General features: G+C 36.8%; 1 protein-coding gene and 1 long non-coding RNA gene across 5 annotated transcripts in view; one reads left to right on the top strand and one right to left on the bottom strand.

The window, feature by feature from the left end:
* Window positions 1–24411, bottom strand: part of LOC118006542 (F-box only protein 4) — a 441418-nt gene that overhangs the window by 260683 nt on the left and 156324 nt on the right. The window contains exons 8-9 of one of the 4 annotated variants that reach the window (XM_034999248.1): window positions 7490–7598; window positions 6469–7164 (exon numbers count right to left, since the gene is read on the bottom strand). The exons of the other annotated variants lie outside the window; for them this stretch is intronic. Coding sequence (XP_034855139.1) covers window positions 7131–7164; window positions 7490–7598 — 143 coding nt within the window. The 3' untranslated portion in view covers window positions 6469–7130. Of the gene's footprint in view, window positions 1–6468; window positions 7165–7489; window positions 7599–24411 lie in introns of those variants that run through there. 4 annotated transcript variants of the gene reach the window in all.
* Window positions 3181–21016, top strand: LOC118006544. Its single transcript, XR_004678107.1, has 4 exons — window positions 3181–3241; window positions 7096–7227; window positions 20647–20730; window positions 20978–21016. It is a non-coding gene; the product is annotated as an uncharacterized LOC118006544 (long non-coding RNA).

Below are 24411 nucleotides of genomic sequence, written 5' to 3'. Positions count from 1 at the left end.
AAAGAAAGAAAGAAAGAAAGAAAGAAAGAAAGAAAGAAAGAAAGAAAGAAAAGAAACAAACACGCAAACAAACAACTACAGCAAACCCCCAAACCTTCTAATGACTTGTATGTATCTGTCAACAATCTTATCTTGGAAGAAAAAGAGAGGAAAGCTTAGAACTACACCATTTTAGAGGGGTAAAAGAAGAAAACACTGTGTCCTGGAAAGTTCCTTTCCAAACATCTTCTTGAGAGCAAGTCCAAATAAAATGCATGTCGTTTGCTTTTTAGCAGAAAACCTCTACCAAAATATTGCATGTAATGGTAGAATTGCTTCTCCCTCTTTTTTAATTAAACAGATAACTATAAATAATGTTCTGAGCTGGTTATGCCAAGGCCTTATTATTTTGAGATTAGGAAGAAAGTTCCAAATGAAGTAGTTTCAGTGATATGGCTTGGCTTCTGGCCCCATCTCAGATAAAATTCAGCCTTTCTCTGAAAAAATCACCGTCTCCTATATTCCTCAGATCTGAGATTCAAATCCGGTTGGATTTTGGTCCTGATTTCATAAAGGAAGGATTTGATAGAGTGTCTTTAAGTCAGAGTTCTGTGCTACAGAAGCGAAGTGAAATATTATTCAATTCAACAAATAGTTTTTATGTAAGGAAAAAATGCTTCAAATACTCTATAAAATTCTTTGCATATTATCTCTTATACTGGAGAGTAGAACTATAGTCATTTCTGTTTCTAAATAATACGGCCTGAGACCTGCCCACTTCTCTCTTTTCATCTTATTGACATTAACCATCATCACAATAAATTGCCTAAATCATGATGTGTCCTCCATTCAGGCTGCCCCACTCAGTGTAGGGTAGGATTCTTCAAAGGAAATCAAATTAGGACAGACCATCAGAGGCTTAGAAATGTTGGGCCCTTTGAGGGGCATGTGGGTGGCTTAGTCTGTTAAGCGTCTGACTTTGGCTCAGGTCATGATCTCAAGGTCCTGGGATGGATCCCCCGCCTTGAGCCCCTACTAGGGCTCCCCACTCAGCGGGGAGTCTGCTTGTCCCTCAGCCCCTCCCACCTCCCTGTCCCAAGCCCTCACCCCTGCTATGCTCTCCCTCTCTCTCTCTCTCTCTCAGATAAATAAAATCTTTAAAAAGAGAAAGAAATGTTTGGGCCCTTTGACACAGGAATGACACTTCTATTGATTTTTCCTGAATAAATCATCTTACGTGTAGAAAGAAAGAAATAAAAAACTGGTATATAGAAAGACATTAGTTGGGGCGCCTGGGTGGCTCAGTCGTTAAGCATCTGCCTTCGGCTCAGGTCATGATCCCAGGGTCCTGGGATCGAGTCCCACGTCGGGCTCCCTACTCTGTGGGAAACCTGCTTCTCCCTCTCCGCACCCCCTGCTTGTGTTCCCTCTCTCGCTGTGTCTCTCTCTGTCAAATAAATAAATAAAAAAATTTAAAAACTAAAAAAAAAAAAAAGAAAGACATTAGTCACAGCAGTATTTATAATGATGAAAATTGAAAACTTAATGTTCAAGAATCAGGAAAAGGTTAAGGAAAATCCCCACATTTAAATTTTGTAACCATTAAAATGTTGGTTTATCAAACATCTGAATTATTATGGATAATAATTACTTAGTGATTAATTATTAGAACTATGTTAAAATATATAAGCATAAAAAAAAGATTCTGGAAATAAATATGCCAAAGCATTATCAATAATTATAATGGGATTATGGATAATTTTATTGTGATTTTTTCTATCCATTTATATTTTTCTAATGATATCTCATGGACTTGTATTACTTTTATAGTTTTTTTTTTTAATCATGCTTTTCAAAGCTGGAACAAACGAAGACTATATTGTTTGTCATAAACCTCCACTGTTATGAAGACTTGTTTTCCTTGTAGTGGCTCCCAGTTCACACACCGATATAGCACCCAGAAGTAAAGCAGGAAACCAGCATTTCTGAAACTCTTGGAGGAGAAGATGGACTAACAGGTAAATGTCTGTCTTCCTCCCTGAGAAACCAGATGACAACCAGGAGCCTAGAAATTATTTATAGCTGCTGGGAATAGATGAAGTAGTTAATAGAAAAAGAGATCCTGAAAAATGAGGTGTTTCTTCCAAAATAATAGTATTATTTAATATTTGAAGGGCATTTCACGGTTGAAACACTTTACTAGGGCACCTGGGTGGCTCAGTTGGTTGGGTGACTGCCTTCGGCTCAGGTCATGATCCTGGAGTCCCTGGATCGAGTCCCACATCGGGGTCCCTGCTCGGCGGGGAGCCTGCTTCTCCCTCTGACCTTCCCCCCTCTCATGTACTCTCTCTCTCTCTCATTCTCTCTGTCTCAAATAAATAAATAAAATCTTTAAAAAAAAAAAAAAGAAACACTTTACTAACATGATCTCATTCTATCTTCCCCGCCACTCTGTTAGAGAAGCATCATTATTTTGATTTCACATATCACACAGCTGAAGCTTAGTGAAGTTAAGTAAGTTTCCCACAGTCACAAAGCTTTTAAGTGAAAGCTTTTTTTTTTAAAAGATTTTATTTATTTATTTGAGAGAGAGAATGAGATAGAGAGAGAGAGCATGAGAGGGGGGAGGGTCAGAGAGAGAAGCAGACTCCCTGCCGAGCAGGGAGCCCGATGCAGGACTCGATCCTGGGACTCCAGGATCATGACCTGAGCCGAAGGCAGTCGCTTAACCGACTGAGCCACCCAGGCGCCCTAAGTGAAAGCTTTTAAGTGAAAGCTTGGGTTCTCAATTCAGGTTTCCCGATTTTCAATTCAAACTCTGTTGCTCCCACGTTGTTACATAATGTACTACATGTTGTGTAAGACACTTTCCACGTGCAAGACACACTGCTGGAATTAAAAGGGGAAAAAAGAAGCATGGTTTCTAATCTCCAAGAACTTACGACCTAATAGAAAAAACAGGACACAGACAAACTGTCTGTGGGTACAGGTCACGTTTAAAATGCCAAGTCAGTAGTGTAGACTGAAAATGCTTTAAAAGTTGAGAGGACAGAACAGTATCTGTGAGCAGAGGTGACTGTGGAAGGATGATCTGGTTATCAGAGAAGGAACTAGGGAAGAGAGGATGGCACCGTGGCTACACTGGGGAGAAGAGGAGAGTGAATCAAGAAGCAGAAGTGACACTAAACCAGCTTCAATTCTCTTCTTCAATCTGCGTGGAGATTCACTCATCCTATTTGTAATATAAGCTCTCCAGTCATAAGTAAGTAAACGTGTCGAATTTGTAGCTTTTTGTTTTGGCTTGTGTGTGTGTGTGTGTTGCTCATCACAGAGCATTACAGTTATTGTGCACCTTTCTCCTTCATTGCCTGAGATGATGAATGTCCTCCATTGATTAATTTATCACCCAGCCACGTATGTGTGGGCCTCTGATGAGCCAAACACTGCCACTGACGTAGCAACTGAGTACACAAAGTGGAACAAGCGTTCACGGCCCTGCAAGCGCCTACTTTCTTTCTTTCTTTCTTTCTTTTTAAGATTTTATTTCTTTATTTGACAGAGAGAGACACAGCGAGAGCAGAACACAAGCAGGGGGAGTGGGAGAGGGAGAAGCAGGCTCCCCGTGGAGCAGGGAGCCCGATGTGGGACTCGATCCCAGGACCCTGGGATCATGACCTGAGCCGAAGGCAGACGCTTAATGACTGAGCCACCCAGGTGCCCCTTGGTGCCTACTTTCCAGACGGAGAGACTACATGTAAAATGCTAACAATTATTTCCATAATGATAGATATGAAAACTCAGCATTTATGAAGTAAAAGAGAAGCACCTACCTCTGCATAAATGGGGATATGGTATAAGGAGGAGCCTGGTAAGGATAAATTGAAATTACCAAGCAATGAAGGGAGGACAGGCAATTTCAGGCAGAGGAGGCTACATGGCCAAAGTTAAGGGTGCAAGGAAAGGCCAGTGCGCTGGTGATTGCTAGCAATTTGGTACTTTTGGAGATCACAGGTAAAAGGATAAAGGGAGATGAAGTTAGGGAGATAGGAAATAACAGATTAAGTTGGGTTTTGTAAGCTATTTAAAAAAACTTGAACTTTAATCTGTACAGACAATGGAGATGCACAAGAGTTTAAATCACAGGCATAGGTAAGTGTAATTAGTAACATCATAGCTATATTATACCGCACTCTACTATACTATACGTTACTAAGTCCACAAAACATTTTGTCAGATTTTAAGGGAAAATATTTTTAAAAAATAAACAATATGAACCTTATCGACTTTATGCAAATTTCTATGTCAGTGCCTTAACTTTTACCTCATTAATGGGAAATTTAGGAGAAATTTAGAAGAGTGTGATTTAATGCCCTCAATATGACAGATGATTTCTGTTTTCTCTCTACCAAGATTTGGGTTTGACTTGTTTATGTCATAGGAGGACTATAATGCAGAAAGTGACTGTAAAGGTCTATGGGACATTGTTCAACGGCTTATCTAGAAAAGAAGGGTGAATATATCCCTACAAGATGAAGATATCCCTTGGGGATATAATTTAAAGAGGACGAAAATTTTTTTCAACTTCTGTAAATACTCTTTTATATTTAACAAAAAAAAATGAAATAAAACAAAATCACATATGAAAAAAATCTTTGCTTTTTTTTTGTTTCCTTGTTAGCTTTTAAAATTTTTATTTATAAATCAAGAAATGTATTTTCCTAAAAACTATGACTAGTCCAGTTGCCTGATCTTGGGACTAGGAATTATAAACTGAGCCCTGTTCCTGTAGATGATTTTCTGTTTAGTATTATAAAAAGTCTTTCTGTGACTCAGCTCCTGTTAGAATTAGATTATGGGGTTTCCCAGGTTTCTTGATGAAAAAAATGGAGAGACTTCCACACTTCTTAAATGTAATCTATCTTAGAGGTATGAAAGTCCTGGAATCAAAGAATTTAGAATTTAAGGATAGGACTTAACACGTTATCTGAGTCAATATTCCCTTGTGATTATTTATCCAAGGTCCAGCACAGCAATGTTCTGTGTACAGTTACACTAAGAGTTTGCAGAAGACCATAGAATGGGCTAGTTGGTCTAGGTGGGAAGCAAGGATCGCACAGGTAAAAGGCAGCTCCAAGAAAGGGTCAGAAAAGGGGGTATTCTGAAGGCCATGGACCTTGAATGAAGATGGTTCCTTATGGGATGGGGGAAAATTGCACCTCTTCGGGTGTGATGTTAATAATGATACCTCTAGACTCTTCCTGCTTGGTGTTATTTCCCTCAAGTTGGCCATCATGTCAGCCCTACCTAGAGTCTGAATCAAAATCCCAATTAATAAAACTTTTGTTGCTGTTGTTTTTAGTTTAATGGTAATGACAGCAACATGGCATGATTCGTTTTAATCCCTATTCTCTGCCCATCAGACATTACTACCTGGGCATAGCTCATTTCCTCACTGAGCCCAGACTCAGCCTTAGAATTTGTCACAGTCTAGTACTCTGGGCAGCCACTGCCAATGGACTTAGACTAGCCCATCAGATACAATTTATTTGCCATCCCCAGATTAGAATTAAAGGTATGTATATTGGTTCCAAAAGAACTCTGTTACCCTGGAAAGCTGGTGTGATATTCTTGTTGAATACATTCCTTTTAGTTGAATACTCAGTTTTCACTTAAGCCTACTCAGACAAGTATTTCTGCAGTTGCCTGAGAGATGGTGTCAAATGCTTTATTCTGTACCCTTGCTCTGAAAGCTCTTATTCCAATAAGCTGACTTTCTTTGGTGTTACTTTTCCCTGTGCTAATTACTTTCATCATCCTACCCACAGGGAGGCAGATTATTAACACTGGTATATAAATTTTTAAAAACCTCAATTTGCAAAATAAGCAACAAGAGCCCTGCCCTTTGCCCTGGATTTCTATAAGGTGCCTAGTTAAATATGCCCTGTGTGCGTTCTGGTTTCCTTATTTGGTTGTAGGGGGCAGAGACCTCACTTTTCATGATTCACCCTGCATATTTCTGACTCTTGCCTCAGGGTGCTTTTGTGAATCCTCTGCATAATTTTGGATAAGATGAATTTGTACACCCCCCACTCCATGTTTGGTTGCTGCAGCTCTCTCCATGTGGCTGCCAGAGTCCTCTGTGGGGGTGTGGGTAGAGGAAAGGTGGTTCATTGATTTACTCAACAAATATATACTGAATGCCCACTATGAGCCAGGCTCTATACTAGAGACTGTGTTTGTTGTGGTTGGTCAAATAGAAATGATTCCTGGCGGGGCACCTGGGTGGCTCAGTCATTAAGCATCTGCCTTCGGCTCAGGTCATGATCTCAGGGTCCTGGGATCGAGCCCCACATCGGGCTCCCTGCTCGGCGGGAAGCCTGCTTCTCCCTCTCCCACTCCCCCTGCTTGTGTTCCCTCTCTCACTATGCCTCTGTCTGTCAAATAAATAAATAAAATCTTAAAAAAAAAAGAAAAGAAATGATTCCTGGCTTCATGGAGCACAGGATTCAGTAGATGAAACAAGCAATAAACAGAGATAAATGACATACTAGCATAGTGAGATAAATGCTTTGAAGGACAAGAACATAAGAATTATAAGAGAATGTGTCTAGAGAATCCATTTATATTGGGTGATTGATGAAAACACCTATGAAGAGGTAACCTTGAAATGGAAGTCTGAGGATAAGTGGTTAGTCATGAGGAGTGCGGGTAAGTGTTCCAGACAGAGGGAGAAGTGTGAGTGTAGGCCCTGAGGTGGCATTTGATGTGAACAATGACCCCAACTTCCCTGTGAGGGCCTAATCTGGCTCTCAAAGAGCCACAGTAGCTTTGGCAGACAAATACAAATTCCAGTCCAGGAAAGAGGGAGGCCACCTTCTGACCAGGGTCTCATATAAGAAAGATTTTCCATTTTACCTGGTGTGAGATACGCCTGTTAATTGATTTATGAAGGTCTCATAGCAATATGCATGGGCCAGGAATGAGGTTTTATATTCATGGTAAAAAGTTAAACATTTGGCACTGCCATTTGGGAAGGTCTCACTGCAAAGGCCAAAGTCAAGACTGGAATGCTGGCTCCCCGTGTCCTCTTACAGTTTGGTGTCCTTGCTGCTGTAGGTCAGATGATTTTCCATCACTCTGGCCTTTGAGAACTAAGGTGCCAGATTCTCTGAAGAGAGCATTGTCCTGATAAAGGAAAAACATGAAGGCACTGGATGTTTTAACTGTGGAACATAAGAGAGAACAGAGGTAATGTTGTGTTTTGTTTTTTCCCCTCAATTTGCTTTACTTTTTAGACCACATTGTTTGGACACTGAAAGTCATGTTTTTGTACTTCTTTTGTGGCATTTTGACTGCCACAAAAGAGCCAGAAAAACTATTCCAGAGCCAGAAAAACTAAAATATAAATAAATCCAGACAGGCTCTTAGAAGCAGTTAGTAAATCAGTCCTATATTTTAAAAAATTTTTTCTTTTCTAAGTAACTATTACTTGAGCTGAAATTTAGCTTACCAGATCTGCCTCATTTGAAAGTTTTCTGAAACAGAATATTTGGCAGAGTTTCTTCCTGTATTAAAATTAATCACATAATATGAGGAAGGGCAAAAACTTCTTCCAGTCTCTACGGAGTGAAGGGAAACAAAAAGGGGAGTTAATTGCCTAACAATTCACCTAAAAAGCTGTGCATAATTGTTCTACATTTCTCCAAAACAAACATAACAAAGGTTTTTTTTCTAATAGCTTAAGAAAGACCAGACAAACAAGAGAGCAAGACAAACAATTCCCCTAATTTTCCAGAAGGAAAACAAGTGGTAAGGCACGCTCACTTGCCTTGCATCCACTACTCCCCTTTGCTTTACTCACTGCACTCAAAAATTAAATGAGTTAATATCCACCAAGCCCCCCAGAATTTTGGGCCCATAAGATCTCCTATACAAGTATGTATTAAATTTTTTTAAAAAGAGAGAGAAAGTGAAGACGCATAGGAAAGAGAATGAAGAAGGCCAAAGAGGCGAAGCAAGCAGAGGGAAACTGTGGAGAATTCTGAAATGCTCAGAATACATAAAATGAAGTTAAATTCTTCCAGAATGCCTCAAGAACCTGTACAATATCTTCTTAAACTCCAGTTAAACTACTAGAGACTCTCAAACAGATAAATTCTATAAAAAGCAAAGTGAAGGTAAACTCTACAAGTTTCTAACTTATAGATGTCATGAGCTTGTACCCTGAAACATATTCTTTTCATTATAAAAGTGCCTAAAACTTCTTGGTTTTGAGTAAATCTAACAGATACTGAGCTAGCCCTCCTCCAGTGTACATAGGAAACTGGACAACAGTCTGTGAAAGACTGCAATCTCTGAAAGAAGAGAAACTGACAAGGGAAGCCTCATATTAACCCTACCTCCCTGCTTGAGAATTTCTGTACTGAAGCCAGTGAAATGGAGTTAGCAGAGCAAGATGGTCCTGCTGACTTGAGGAAGCTGAAGTGGCTGGAATCTGCAGGGCAGGCACCAGAGAAGAGGGGACTACACAGAGCAGCACCCCAGAAGTTTTCATGGAGATTGGACTGGGGAGTTCTGCACAAATCCTTGGCCAAGGCTGTGCTAGATATGAGGCTTACCAAAGGGTGGAGAATAAAACAGATACTACTAGTGGCCCAGCAGTGCCAGGGACTTTGGAGTCCTGGCCCAGCAGGAGTGGAAAGACAGCTACAACACCTTGTTAACAGCACAGTCACTTAGCTGAGACACCAGAAATTCTGTGATGGGTTGTGTAAATGAAATTATATTGTTTAAGGTTACTGCATTTCTGAACTGGGAGTTGTGAAGTACGAAATAGTTCAGTATTGACTATAAATAGACTTGGATAAGTTCAGACATATATATATATATTTTAAAGATTTTTTATTTATTTGACAGAGACACAGCGAGAGAGGGAACACAAGCAGGGGGAGTGGGAGAGGGAGAAGCAGGCTTCCTGCTGAGCAGGGAGCCTGATGTGGGGCTTGAACCCAGGACCCTGAGATCATGACCTGAGCCGAAGGCAGACGCTTAACGACTGAGCCACTCAGGCGCCCCCAGACATATATTATTAACCCTAGAGCAACCACTAAAAAATAATAAAAACAGATATAGATAATAATTCAACAAAGGAAATAAAATGTGAAATGAAAAAAATTGCATAAACACAAAAGAACATAGAAAAGAAACAAAAGAGAAACAAAATGGACAAATGAAAAACAACTATCAAGATGATAGATATAAACCAAATCATATCAATAATTACATCAAACATTAATGGTCTAAACACTCCAATTAACAGGCAGAAATTGTCAGACTGGATAAAAAAGACAAATCAAATTCGATTTCTGCCTAAAAGAGACAAGTTTTAAATTTAAAGATATCAATTTGATTTTTCAAAAGTAATTTGTCTTTTTTATTCTCTTTAAGATACATACATACATTTAAAGACACAAATATATAGAAGGCAGGAGGAAACTTGGTGGTTCTATTAATACCAAAGTAGACATCAAGACCAAGAGTTTTAAGAAGGACAGAGTGCCATTTAATAATGATAAAATGGAATCATTAGGAAAAATCAACAATCTTAAATATGTATACTTCAAACAACAGAGCTTTAAATTTCATGAAGCAAAAATTGGCAGATCTAGAGATAGCAATCAACAGTATAAATTTAGCAAGTTTGTAGGGTAGGAAGTCATTATACAAAATGATTCCATTTCTGTATCAGCAAACAGTTGAAAAATGCAATAAAATGCTACTTACAGTTATAAAACATAAAGTACTTAGGATTAAATTTTATAAAAGATATGTAAAACTTCTACGTTAAAAATTACAAAATATTACTGTTAACTATATTTTTATTTAAAAATCTAGAAAATATTACTGAGAGAATTAATACAGATCTAAATAGAGAGATATACCTGGTTCATGGATTGGAGCACTTAATATCATTAGGATATACATTTTCCCCAAATTGATTTATAGATTCAAAACAATTCAAATAAAAATTTCAGAGACTTTTAAAATAGAAATTGACATGCTGATCCCAAAACGTATATGAAAATGCAAAGGGCCTTAAGATGCTAAATCAATTCTGAAACAAAAGAAAAATAAGTTGAAGGGTTTATACAACTTGATTTTAATACTTAACATAAAGCTATAAAACCAAGTAGCTTTGTATTAGGGATAAGGGCTTACAGTCTGAGTTGTAATTGATGAATTGTGAAGTCCCAATATGGACAACTTTGAGAATTAAAAAGCCAGGAAGACTCAGTCATAAGTAGGCAGCCACAGTTTTGTGAGATTTACCTCCTGGAGCTTGACCAGGTTCTCCTAGTAAGTATCAAAGAAAAATCCCCTCAAGCTTCTGGCAGAGGGAAGGGAAAAGGAAACATTTGGAAATATGCCAGAGCACTTTGTTCCTAACAAGGCCTGCCCTCAGGAGAAACTAGCTAATCAGAGCCTAAGTGACGTGGAGGAAGGGAAATATCCCAACTCCAGCCCATTTTAGCCATCCCACCGAAGAGGGGGAGAAAAACACAGGAACAACTTGTGAAGCTCATAGTCCTGAGCAATTTCACTTCTAGAAATTTTTCCTGAGGATATGTCTCTACATATAAAAGGAAAATGGGTATTATTCAATATTAAATTGTTAGCAATAGCAAAATGAAAAATAACCAAAATGCCTATTTGTGGAAAAGAGTAGAATAAGCTGTGATATATCTACACAATGGATTTCTATGAAGCCATAAATAATAATGAAGAACATGTCCATAAACTAACATGGAATGATTTTGGGGATGTATTTTAAGTGAAAAATCATGGTGTATATATAGTTGACTCTTGAACAACATGGGGGTTAGGGGTGCCAACCCCTGCACGGTCAAAAATCCAAGTGTAACTTTTGACTCCCCAGAACTTAACTACTAACAACCTACAGTTAACCAGAAGCCTTACCAATGACACAAAAGAGTCGATTAACATGTATTTTGTGTTATATATATTATATGCTATTTTCTTAAATCGAAATAAGCTAGATAAAAGAAAATGTTAAGAAAATCATAAGGAAGAGAAAATACATTTACCCTACTGTAGTGTATTTATTGAAAAAATCCACATATAAGTGGACCTGTGCAGGTCAAACCCATGCTGCTCAAGGGTCAATTGTAGTATGCTACATTTTGTGTAAGAAAAAGGGGTAAATAGAAGAGATAAAAAATTATCACACGTTTGCTTGTTTTTGCAAATAAAAAACCCCAACAACATAGGAAGGACAGAAAATGGTTACCAATTGGGTGTAAATGGGAATAGTAGAAGGGTAAAGAATTTTTTAATATAGTTTGTAATTTGAGCTATGTAAATGTTCTATATATTCAAAAAATACGGCTAAAATAAAAAGATTTAAAAAAGCAAACCCTTTAGTTTGCCAGAGTTTATTCTCAGAAAATGACTGGTTGGCTCTGTTTCTGTACCTAAATCAGGACTGAATTTCTACACATAGAATGAAGTGTTGAAGAAGGTATTAGCCCTTTAATGATAAATTTTCTTTACAAAGTGGTTTTAGTGTGAAATTAAGATAGGAAACATTTTTTTTTAAAGGCATTGTTCTTTCTTTACGGTCCATCTCATTTCTTATGAAATAAAGTGATTTTATTTAAAGGTAGTTCCACTGTCATTCCTGAAAAATGTGCTCTTCAGTCATAGCACCAGTTTAAAAAAAATATATATATATATACAGAAGTTCAAAGGAGGGGGAAATGGTTGAGACAAACTTTTCAACTGATCTTGTCAAGCCGTCTCACATGTTACCGTTTCCCAGGCTACATTTTTTTCAAAAAACCTGATACATACTGAAATCTTGAAGAAAATTGGGTAATAAAGATAATTTGTTAAGAATCTGAACAACTGGGGCGCCTGGGTGGCTCAGTTGGTTAAGCGACTGCCTTCAGCTCAGGTCATGATCCTGGAGTCCCGGGATCGAGTCCCGCATCGGGCTCCCTGCTGGGCGGGGAGCCTGCTTCTCCCTCTGACCCTACCCCCCTCATGTTCTCTCTCCCTCTCATTCTCACTCTCTCAAATAAATAAATAAAATCTTAAAAAAAAAAAAAAAAGAATCTGAACAACTGAAATAAACTTGTTTTTAAGAGTTCCACTATGTAAGTCACAACTTGAAACATTTCTAGTTAAGGACAGTATCTTGGAGTTCCAGTAATTGATGTCATAAGTAGTTGAGTAATTCTCAAGTTAATGCAGGGGTGATGTAAGGATTGTTAGCCTATATAATATTCAAGATTACTTTTAAATTTCAATGTTTTATCCTGGTTTTTAAGATTTAAGAGGTGGTCTGTAATGGATTCAGATGTTTCATTTGTAGTATAATGAAATGTTTACAGAAAGATAACATTTTCTGTATGCCTGGGGGGCTCAGCTGGTTAAGCCTCTGCTTTCAGCTCAGGTCATGATCCTAGAGTCCTGGAATAGAGTCCCACATCGGGCTCCCTGCTCAGCAGGGAGTCTTCTTCTCCTTTTGCCTTTCACCTTGCTTGTGCTCTCTCTTGCTTCTTGTTTGCTCTCTCTCTCAAATAAATAATTAAAAAATCTTTAAAAAAAAGGAAGGTAGCTTTTTCATTAAAATATTTTTAGAAAAAAAGCAAATTCTAAAACTGAATACAAAGAGAAACAAATGAATCTAACTGCCTATTAAATTGATAATATAGTCATTCAGGAAGCGGAATTAATTCAAGCACCTTTGGAAATAGTGTCTTAATTATAAAGTCCTAGTGGGACCAATTCTAAGAGAAAAGGCAATGTTAACCTTTACCTAATAGGTTTATTGTTAGTTGTAATACTATTTTAATTCTTAAACTGTTGAATTTATGACATAAGATGACAAATAGGTAAATATATTACTATAAGAAATCAAAATTCTCACTATGAGAGAAAAAGTACAAATATGACATTTAAAAAGCTAGGGAAAAAATGATGTAATGCTAAATTTGAACTAGAAATATCAACATGAATTCATTTTAAAAGTATACTTCCTAGTTCTGTCCATTAGAATAGCCTAGAAACAATGGTATCCCAGTAACAGGGAAAATACAAATTACTCAGATATTAGTTTTTAAATACCACTCCCTAATAAAAGGAACTGAGCATTTGGAGAATTGGCTGATTCCAGATAGGGGACAAGAAAAAGCTACAGTGAGCATGGGATAGCTTCTTGATCCAGAAAGCAAAGGACTGCTCAAAGACTAATGGGGGTAATATCAAAACGACAGAGGAGCATACTGAAAGGGGCTCCTCTTGGCCAAATTTGATATAGCTGGAGGATCAAAAAGTATAGAGATAGTAATATATTATAATCCATTAAATTTTAAAATAACTCATGAATCTACTATGATATTCAAAAGGGATAGGAATGGAGGAAGAGTGGTTCGTCTTTTGAGAAAAATTCCAGTTAATAGATAGGATTAGCCATTTTGCCATCTCCAGTGTAATAGCTTATCTAGGTAAATATCATCAAAGAATGCTAAAATTGGGATGTGGGTTTGTAGGAAATAGGATACTCACACAGTTGTAAAGTATCACTCATAGATCATTTACTAGATACAACTATTTTTATTCAAGTATAATTAACACACAGTATTATATTAGTTTCAGGTGTATAATACCATGATTCAACAGTTCTATACATTACTCAGTGCTTATTAGATATAATTTTAAATAAAAAGAGCTAATGCTCATCACCTTAACCAAGTAATTAATTTAGCATTAATAGTAGTAGTTCAATCTGGCATTCATTGTATGTCCTTTGATGTTATGCATTAAATATACAATATCTCCTATAAATTAATCTTGTCAGAAATGTTCAACCTGAATCTAAACATGAGAAAGCAATTAGACAAATCCAAAATGTTGGACATTCTACAACTGGCCTGTATTTTTTTTTTTAAGTCAGTATCATGAAAAACAAAACCAAAAGCAGGGGCACTATTCTAAATTAAAATTAAAAAGACAAAAACAGCTGAATAATTTTTACAACTAGGTTGAATCTTGGAGAAAAATTAGATGTCATAATGGAATTATGGTTCTTTTTTAAAAATGCCCTTAACCTTAATGAGACTAAAAGTGCAACTTACTTTTAAGTAGTTTGGGAGAGAATGAGAAGAAGAGATAAAGAGAGAGGAAAGATGTGAGAAAGAGAGAGACAGTGCAAATGCAGCAAATTGGTGAATGTAGGCAAAGTGTATTTGAATGTTTATTGTACTAGTCTTCCAACATTTTTGTAAATTTGAGCATTTTCCAAATAAAGAGTTGGAGAAAAGTAAAACAAGTACTTGCCTTGAAAATGTAGCCTTACTATTTGACTAAATTGCTATTGTCTGTGGAATAATGAAAACCAAAAGTCATGATAGATATAACTTTAACTTTGTTTCATGCATTATTTGGGATAGGTATAGCATCCTTGCTGACTTACTGACACGCACTGCCCTCAGAAGCAACCAACTCACGTTTGGCGGCCAGTTTGGGCTATGTATGGCATTCCTATAGCCATGCTGTCAGGTCTTCATGGAACATGTGGAAGCCTCTGCTGGGCTTTCCCAGAAAGGAGTGGAGCCCAGCAATCTGTTCTGTTCTAGTGTTGATTTTGGCTTCTATTCCAAAAAAAATCAAGAAGACTATTAATTATTCACCATGTGAAGGTGGTAGAAAGAGCAGATGGGATGAAGAGCTTCCTGCCAACACCAGAATTCCAGAGCCAAATGCCTTAGGGTGTTGAAAGTGCTTTGAGGCACTTTAGGAAATGGCCCTGATACAGGAGGGACAATCCAGTCCATGATTTTCCAGAAATGTTTTTGAATGTTGGTGGATTCAAAACCACACTTCTTCTCAGTGCTTTAATGGGCTATTAAATGTTTCCTTTTCATCTCAACCAAATACTAAATCAAAACTGTAGGTTTGCATATATATTGGGGAGGAGTTGTGAGTTCCCTAATAGTGACAGGTATTTCTAAATGGTGAGGCTTATATTAGTGTTGTGAGACAGAAGGGCCTGGAATTGATGCCAGGGAAGGCAAGAAAATCTCCCTCTTGTTGGTGATGCATATTCTTTCTCATAAAGATCCCTCACTAGATTCTTTTCATGTACAAAAAGTCCTCATTGTCCAAGAAGTGGTTCTTAAAAAGGCCACTTAAAGTGAATTCACTTTTAGGGAGGTAGGCAGGGATGGGCTAAATGGGTGATGGGTATTAAGGAGGGCACTTGGTGTGATAAGCCCTGGGTGTTATATGTATGTGATGAATCACTAAATTCTACTTCTGAAACCAATATTACAGTATATGTTAACTAACTAGAATTTAAAAACTTAAAACAAAAAATAGATGAATGGATAAAGAAGATGTGAGATATACGTATATACATACATATATTATACATATATATACATATATATGGTGGAATATTATTCAACCATAAAAAAGAATGAAATCTTGCCATTTCCAACAATGTGGATGGAGCTAGAGAGCATTATGCTAACAGAAATAAGTAATCAGAGAAAGACAAATGCCATATGATTTCACTCATATATGGAATTTGAGAAATAAAACAAATGAGCAAAGGGAAAAAAGAGAGAGAGATAAACCAAGAAATAGATTGTTTTATTTTTTATATTTTAGAGAGAGAGAGAGCATATGAATGGGGGAGGGGCAGATGGAGAGAGAGAGAATCTCAAGCAGAATCCCTGCTGAGCAGGGCTTGATCCCACAACCCTGAGATCATGACCTGAGCCAAAACCAAGAGTCAGATGCTCAAATGACTGAGCTACCCAGGCATCCCCCCTTTTTTATTCAGACTCTTAATTATAGAGAACAAATTTATGGTTACCAGAGGGGAGGTGGGTGGTGGGATGGATTAAACAGGTAATGGGGATTAATGAGTGCACTTATGATAAGTACCAGGTAATGTATGGAATTGTTGAATCACTATATTGTACACCTGAAACTAATATAACAATGTAAAAATAAATAAATAATTAAATAAATAAGTGAATTCACTTTCAAAAGGGGAACAGAGTTATTTGTTAAATTATGGAAAAAATATTTTATAGAACTTTATCTTGAAATAAGGTTATTTAACAAAATTTAAGAATAAACTGTTGATTTTGTAGGCTTTTCCCTAAAACTAGCACAATGGAATACCCTTCCACTGTATGTTTGATTTCTTAGATATAACACTCAAGCACACACACACAAAAAAGGTTCATGATGTGTACTTCATGGAAACTAAAAATTTTTGCTCTTTAAAAGACAATATTAAGAAAATGAAAATAAAAACACAGCCATCAACTGGTAGGAAATATTTGTAAAACACATATTTGATAAAGGACTTGTGTCCCGGATATATATATCAGAAAAATCTCAACAGAAAACAAGGAAACAGTGTCTTTGAATGACACATTGGACCAGATGGACATAACAGATATATATGGAACATTCCATCCCAAAACAACAGAATACACATTCTTTTCAAGAGCACATGGAACATTCTCCAGAATAAATCACATATTAGGCCACAAAACAAGCTTCAGTAAATTTAAGGTCAAAATCATACCATCCATCTTTTCTGATCAAAACAGTTTTTTCACAAGGAAAATAAAACAGGAAAAAAATGCAAACACATGGGCACTAAACGACATGATACTAAATAAGTAAGGGGTCAATTAAGGCAATCAAAGAAAAAATTTAAAAAATATATGGAGACAAATGGAAATGAAAACACAACAGTCCATAATCCTTGGGACACAGCAAAAGCAGTTCTAAGAGGGAAGTAAATAGATACAAGCCTACCATAAGAAACAAGAAAAAGCTCAAATAAACAATATAACATTATACCTAAAGAAAGTAGAAAGAGAAGAACAAAGCCTAAGATGGGTAGAAGAAAGGAAACAAAGATCAGAGCAGAAATAAGTGACAGAAACTAAAAACAAACAAACAAAAAAACAGTAAAACCAAGAACTTGTTCTTTGAAAAGGTAAACAAACTTGACCAACCCTTAACCAGACTCATCAAGAAAAAAAAGAGAAAGGACCCAAATAAATAAAATCAGAAATGAGAGAGAAGAAGTAACAACTGACACCACAGAAATACAAAGAACTGTAAGATAATACAATGGAAAATTATAGACCAACAAATTGGACAATCTAGAAGAAATGGATAAATTCCTAGAAACACACAATCTTCCAAAACAGAACCAGGAAGAAATAGAAAATCTGAACAAACTGATTACAAGTAACAAATTGAATCAGTAGTCAGGAAACTATCAAAAAATGAAAATCTAGGACCAGATGGATTCATAGGTGAATTCTACCAAACACTTAATGAAGAGTTAATATCTATTCTTCTCAAACTATTCTAAAAAATAGAAGAGGAAAGAAAGCTTCCAAATACATTCGATGAGGCCAGCATTACCCTGATAGCAAAACCAAAGACACCCCCCCCACACACACAAGAAAATTACAGGCCAATATGCCTGATGAACATAGATGCAAAAATCCTCAACAAAATATTAGCCAACCACATTCAACTATATATTAAAAAGGTCATTCACTACAATCAGTTAGAATTTATTCCAGGGATGCAAGGATGGTTCAGTATGTGCAAATCAGTGTGATACACCACATGAACAAAACAAAAGATGAAAATCATATCATTTCAATAGATGCAGAAAGACCATTTGACAAAATACAACATCCATTCACCATAAAAACTTTCAACAAAGTGGGGGTAGGGGGAACGTATCTCAACATAATAAAGGCCATAAATGAAAAACCCACAGTTAAAACCATACTCAATGGTAAAAAACTTAGAGTTTTTCCTTTAAGATCAGGAACAAGAGAAGGATGTCCACTGTGGCCAATTTTCTTCGACATAGTACTGGAAGTCCTAGCCACAGCAATCAGACCAGAAAAAGAAATAAGAGCTATCCATATTGGTAAAGAAGTTAAACTGTCACTATTTGCACATGACCTGATGCTATACATAGAAAATCCTAAAGACTCCTTTAAAAAATTAAGAGAAGTAATAAATAAGTAAACTTGCCTGATACAAAGTTAATACCCCCAAATTGGTAGTGTTTCTATATTCTAATGATGAAGTGGCTGAAAGAGAAATTAAGAAAACAACACCATTTACAATTACACCAAAAAGAATAAAATACCTAGAAATAAACTTAATCAAAGATGTGAAAGACCAGTACTCTGAAAACTATAAAACACTGATGAAAGAAATTGAAGATGACACAAATGGAAAGATATTCCATGCTCCTGGATTGGGAAAATATTGTTAAAATGTCCACATTATCCAAAGCAATCTACAGATTCAATCCCTATCAAAATACCAACAGCGTTTTTCAGAAAACCAGGACAAATAATACTAAAATTTGTATGGAATCACGAAAGACCCCAAATAGCCAAAACAATCTTGAGAAAGAACAAAGCTGGATGTATCACAATTCCAGATTTCAAGATGTACTACAAGCTGTAGTAATCAAAAGAGAATGGTGCTGGCACAAAAATAGACACATAGACCAATAGAACAGAACAGACAGCCTAGAAATAAACCCATGCTTATTTGGTCAATTAATCTATGACAAAGGAGGCTAGAATATACAGTAGGGAAAAGACAGTCTTTTCAATAAATGTTGCTGGGAAAACTGGATAGCTACATGGAAAAGACTAAAACTGCACCACTTTTTAACACCATACACAAAAGTAAACTCAGAATGGATTAAGACCTAAATGTGAAACCTGAAACCATAAAAATCCTAGAAGAGAACACAGGTAGTAATTTCTCTGACACTAAATGTAGCGACATTTTTCTAGATAAGTCTCCGAAGGCAAGGATAACAAAAGCAAAAATATTGGGACTATGCCAAAATAAAAAGCTTTTGCACGGCAAAGGAAACCATCAACAGAACAAAAAGATAACCTACTGATTGGGAAAAGATAATTGCAAGTAATATATTTGATATGGGGTTAATATCTGAAGTAAAAAAAACAAAAAACTTCTACAACTCAATACCAAAAAACAAAACAAAACAAAAACAAACAAAAGACAATTCAATTTAAAAATGGGCAGAGGACCTAAATAGACATTTTTTCCAAAGAAGATATACACATGGCCAACAGACATATAAAAAGATGCTCAACATCACTAATCATTAGGGAAATGCAAACCCAAATCATGATGAGATATCACCTTAAACCTGTTAGAACAGCTAAAATAGAAAAGACAAAAAATAACAAGCATTGGTAAGGATGTGGAGCAAAAGGAACCCTAATACACTGTTGGGGAGGATGTAAATTGGTATAGCCACCAGGAGAATAGAATGGAGGTTCTTCAAAATTAAAAATAGAAACACCATATGATCCAATAATTCCACTATTGGGCACTTAACCAACAGAAACAAAAACACTAATTCAAAAAGATGTGCACTCCTATATTTATTGCAGCATTATTTACAATAGCCAACATATGGATGCAACCTAAGTGTCCATCAGTAGATGATAGATAAAGAAGATATGCTATACACACACACACACAGACATATAAACACAATGGAATATTATACAGCCATAAAAAAAGATGCTATTGTGCCATTTGAGACATATGGATGGACCTAGAAGATATTATGCTAAGTTAAATAAGTCAGACTGAGAAAGACAAATACCATATGATTCCACTCATAAGTGGAATAAAAAAAAAAAAAAAAGCAAGCCTATAAATACAGAGAACAAATTGATGGTTGCCAGAGTGGTGTGTGGGGGTTGAGCAAAACGGTTAAAGGGGAGCTTTAGCTTTAGCTTAGCTTCCAGTTAAGGAATGAGTAAGTCACAGGACTAAAAGACACAGCACAAGGAATATAATCAATGATATTGTAATAGCAATGCATCAGGACAGATGGGAGCTACAATTGTGAACATAGCATAATGCATAAACCTGTCACCTAAGTTGTACACCTGAAACTAATGTAACATTGTGTGTCAACTATACTCAAATAAAAAAAGAAACGAATAATAAAAAAAAACCCTCAATTTTTAAATGGGCAAATATAGCACGTGTTCATTGTCAAATATTTGGATATCACAGATACATGAAGAGAATTTACCTATAATCCCATGACTTAGAGATAATTACTGCTACATAAGATCTTAAATGGCATGTCCTTCCATGTTTTTTGAGTAAATATGTCATGTATATCCTATTTTTATACTATTTTATGATCTGCTTCTTTTACTCTTTTTTATAGATATATATACATATATATAAAATATTGAGCATGTTTCTGTATACTTTGATATTTGCAAACATGATTTTCAATAACTACAATGGAGAGGTCATAATTTATTCATCCAATTTTGTATCATTGGACATGTATAATTTTACAGTATTATTATACAATTTACACAATTGTAACATATACTGCTGTACATAAGTCTCTAGGTAACTATGATTTCACAAATATGACATTAGATTCTACCAAAAACTATCTACATTTTAATGAATTTTGTTTTTATATATAGGAAACCTATCTTAACTCACTAAACTCAATGCTTTTTTTTTTTTTTTTTTCATTTTGTATTTCTACAGAAACCCAACAAATGGAGTTGTTGGTGCAGATTTCCAAGGATGAAGTTGTCTGGGTACAGCCAATGCTTTCAGTCAAGAAACAAGGTGGAATGTGAATTTGTAGAAATTACAGCTTTACTAAGATTTAGGTGGGAAGTTTGTGAAAAAAAAGTTCTGGAAAAGCAAGAAAAAAATTTCTATTCAAATTCTCATGTCTACTGGGGTAATGGAGGCATCGAGTATTTTATTTTCCATTTCTATTAACACAACTCAAAACATCTATACTTTATTGTTGTTTTTTTGTTCTCTGAAACATCTTTTTTTTTTTAAATTTTATTTATTTATTTGACAGAGAGAGACACAGCGAGAGAGAGAACACAAGCAGGGGGAGTGGGAAAGGGAGAAGCAGGCTTCCCACGGAGCAGGGAGCCCGATGCGGGGCTCGATCCCAGGACCCCGAAGGCAGACGCTTAACGACTGAGCCACCCAGGTGCTCCTGTTCTCTGAAACATCTTAATGAGAGGCCAGGAGTGAGTTCAAGTTTTTCAATGCCAAGTTGAGAATGCCACACCTCACATACCATTTCCCTTGGAAATTGAGAACAATCCAAGTTTTTCAAAACCCCAAAGTATCTTTTTTTATTCTTTGAAACTCCATGCTTTACCACAGTGCAAGTCTTATTAGGTTTTTAATAAAATATTTGTCAGTTGTTTTCTAATCAAGATTCTGTTCTTCTCACATCAAGGAATCACTTAGGAGACAAACAACAACATATAATAATTAGATTTGATTGAATATAATTGATTTGAATGTTAATGAAACAGTGCCTCCAATATGTTTTATTTCACTTAAATTTTGATGACACTTAAGCAGTTGTCTTGCTTCCCCCAACCTGCCACCACTATTTCTCCCTACCATCGCATTTGACACTGTTCCTGTGCTTATCAACATTGTTTGTCTGAAAGCCTTTTAATCAGCTGTGGGTGAAGTTGCAGAGGAGCTCTCAGCTCTTCCAGCTCTCTCACCTCCCATGTTAGTTGCCAAGGGAACCACTTCACTGAGTCAACAATAAAAGACTCATCAAATTTGGTTGTTTTTTTCTTTTGCCTTGATGAGAGCCACTGAAATGTCCTCTTGCTTCAGACCACATGTGTCAATCTCTTCCATTTCTTTGCATAAGATCTGAAAGCAATCTTTATTTATAGTAAGGGATGAAAGAGGGAAGTTTGACAAGCTAGTGTTGTGAAAGTTAGCTGAGATCAGTGCCATAGAAACAATATGTTCTCTGAAAGGAAAATTTAAAGTATTATCTTGAGATATTTGGACAGAATTTTCAGCTGTATGTCCTGTTTGATTGGAGTGGGATGGATAGGTTTGTATTTTATTCTGACCAGTCTTTTGAAACATCAATAAGGCAAATGATGAGCCTGCCCTTTAAGGCAGGACAGGATCTAAACTGCCTTTGTTTGCTTCTATAGTACTCTTGTCCACTGGCACAAATAAACTCTCAACAAATGTAGAGAATTTTTCACCAATGGCTGCTGCCAACCTACAGAAGTTCTTCTGTACTGTTTTAAAATATCCAGTCAAGTTACTGTCTAGAAAAATCTAGAGGCTGGTGAGGAAGAGTCTCTGCAGCCTTTCTACTCAATACACCCTGCCCTTACCTCTTTTGAGTTGTAAGCAATAAAGCTCCATGAACACAGGAGAAGGAAGTCCCCTTGAAGAGAAATGGTCCCACGGCCCCTTGTGGGAGTTCGGGGTGAGAGAAAAATGTTCTGCCTACGCACCCTCATTTCCAATCTTTTATGCAAAAAATATGAAGTTAAAATGGGCATTGTGGGGAATTTTCCTTGGGGAAAATGAAAACAATGTCCTAGGACAGCTGAGGTGAACAGAAGGGTAGATAGAGTAGGGTCTGGAATGGGAAGAGCCAGCCCCACTCTTTTTACCCAGGTTTCTATGCGGTAGAGGGAAGTGGTCTTGTTTTTACTATATTTTTGTACCAGTCAAGCCACCTGCCCAGCTTCTCAGTTTTGACTGTTCCTCAAATTGTGGTCATTTATTACCTGCATCATCATCACCTGAGGCTCATAAAATAACTGCAATGTCCTAGGCTGGACCCCAGATCTGTTGAATCAATCTGAGGATGGAAGCCAACATCCATACGCTTAACAATTACCCCAGGTGATTCTTATTTATATAATGCATAAAGACTAATGCAAGAGAGTCTGTGATAGTGGTAAAAAGGGAGAGGGCACAGGGCAATCTTCTCAGAACCCAAGTTCTAAATATGGATGAGCTTTTTGGGATGGGAGGGTCCATAATATACCTAAAGTTGTTTGAGAATTTTTGTGTGAAAGCATGTCTACATACATCTTTCTGGTGAAGGGCTTTGGATCTTCAATCAGATTCCCCAAGGAGTACACGACTCTCTCCAAAATGTTAAGAGCCACTTGTTTGCAGAATGCTTGAGTTGATGTCAGAAATAGTGGCAAGTATCTACAAAATAAAATGTCTTGAATAATCTCCTACTCTCACTCCTTCCTTTAACTCCCCTGAAACACTTCCCCAGTGTGGATATTGAAATTGTCCAGATTCATCAAAATCTCACTTACCAAATCTATTTGGTTTGTAATCAAACAAAATGATACAGTGAGTATTTTAATGGCTTTCTTTTTTGGACCAAATGATTAACTCAAACCAGAAAACAAAAGGTTAATTTTGTCCTCTGCCCACATTACGAAAACAAAATCAGTGTTGATGCAGTCACTCCACTTCTCCAAAAACCAAAGTGGTTTCTGAGAAATCCCTCACCACTTTGGAGAGTGAACGACTAGAACATTCATGATTAGAGAAATCAGATTAATTGGCCCACAGTATGATGTGAGAGTGTGTTCCTTAATGACGATAGCTGTGCAAAGTGGATGCACACAGCACTCATCCAGAATGGCTCAGGGAACTAAGGCCATGTTTCTCAAAGTGTGCTGAGAAAACGGCATGACCAGAGTTATCTCGGGAAACCTGATAAGATGCCGATCCCCTGTACCCATCTAGACCTTAAGAATCAGAATCACTAGTGATGGGTCCAGAAAACTGGCAGATAGGACAAGTATTGAGGAAATTGGTAACTATGAAACATTAAAAAATTTGAGAGTTCTCCGGGTAACATTTCTCCTGAGTCATCTTTGCATAAGGATAAAAGTGACGGTACAGAGAAGCAGTGCCATTGAGCCCAGGACCTGAAGCACGCTGTCGAGAAATAGCAAAGTGGCACCCAGTCTCTCCCCACAGGGGATTTTAATCCTGTCCAGATGTTTATTTTAGAAGGCTGAGAATTGGAAAATGATTGCATAATCATAAAACTTCTGTCCTGAATGCAATTAAGAAGCTTATTACACCATTGTGTTAGAAATCTTAAAACTTCATTATTCTATATTTGAAAACCCCAATGAGTATCTCCTCCACTCAACCAAAAGGGCTCACCCTATTAATATCCCACCTCTAAGACTCTCTGACTGATAAAGGATGTTTCAGACCTGAGCCTGTCCATCTCCTGGTATAGGCAGGCTTGGGGATGGGTGAGGACTTCACATATTGTGGTTTTACTGCCTTCAGAAGGGTGTGTCTGTGAGACCAGGGAATCCATTCCCAATTTGGTCAGTCCCAAGAGAAACAAAACATTTCTGTTTATTCTTTTCCTTTTATTAGTCTCTGAAATTGTCACTGTTTAGAGCTCAGGCTGAGATGATTCTTGAATGTTCATTGTTTCCATACTAAAGCATT

The sequence above is a fragment of the Mirounga leonina genome, unplaced genomic scaffold, assembly GCF_011800145.1.
Source record: "Mirounga leonina isolate KUSES-001 unplaced genomic scaffold, KU_Mleo_1.0 Mir_97, whole genome shotgun sequence".
In the NCBI taxonomy this organism is placed as follows: domain Eukaryota; kingdom Metazoa; phylum Chordata; class Mammalia; order Carnivora; family Phocidae; genus Mirounga; species Mirounga leonina.
Note: the sequence above shows the minus strand (reverse complement) of the source record. Positions and strands in the feature narration are given on the sequence as shown.